The following is a 735-nucleotide window of genomic DNA, read 5'->3' on the forward strand; positions in this document are numbered from 1 at the left end:
CGGAGGTCTGCGCTCTACTGAGTGCCCTTCTAGTAACTTCATCCAACGAAGTTGGAAGGAGATTATGTTTTAACCCCTTTGTGTGTGTGTGTGTGTGAACACCTTCCTGGGCATAATTTTAATAGTAGAGTGATGAAACTTCCAGGGATTAACTTATGTAAAAAGCTGCAAATAATTCAATTTTGGAAGGTCAAGGTCACGGTCAAGGTAAAGGTCGAGAAATAAGCTGCCGCGGCAGAGGTCTGCGCTCTACCTAGCGCCCCTCTAGATACCTACGCCAACGAAGTTGGAAGGAGGTTATGTTTGTGTGTTTGTAATTTGTATGTGTGTTATGTTTACTGGGTTTGCTGCTATTTGTATCTTTACCGTTTTCACTTAATGTTATTGAACCTTCGTCTATGAGTTTAATAACCCGCATGACCTATCTGGGCTGACCTCCAACTTGAACATAAATAAACCAATTGAAACGGCCCATTTTATGTCGAAAGGTTTTGGCCCTGTTCCGTCTGGGGGTAGAACAGATTGGTCCTATTTCATTGGTCCTATTGATTAGAACAAGCTGGAAGGCCGAAGCCACAGGTACATTATTCATTCATGTTTTAATCACCTGCATATGTATTATGCAACTAGAGGGGGGACTTGGTGGAGGGGGGACTTGGTGGAGGGGGGACTTGGTGGAGGGGGGACTTGGTGGAGGGGAGACTGGGTGGAAGGGAGATGGGTAGAGGGGAGACT

At 45.4% G+C, this 735-nt stretch overlaps 1 protein-coding gene across 1 annotated transcript in view; it reads right to left on the reverse strand.

Moving 5' to 3' along the window:
- The window catches only part of LOC137639461 (uncharacterized), a 1893-nt gene extending 1475 nt beyond the window's left edge, over window positions 1-418 (reverse strand). Inside the window, exon 1 of the mRNA XM_068371734.1 lies at window positions 340-418. Coding sequence (XP_068227835.1) covers window positions 340-418 — 79 coding nt within the window. The remainder of the gene's footprint in view (window positions 1-339) is intronic.
- Window positions 419-735: the final 317 nt, after the last annotated feature.

The sequence above is a fragment of the Palaemon carinicauda genome, chromosome 4 (genome assembly GCF_036898095.1).
Source record: "Palaemon carinicauda isolate YSFRI2023 chromosome 4, ASM3689809v2, whole genome shotgun sequence".
Classification (NCBI taxonomy): Eukaryota; Metazoa; Arthropoda; class Malacostraca; order Decapoda; family Palaemonidae; genus Palaemon; species Palaemon carinicauda.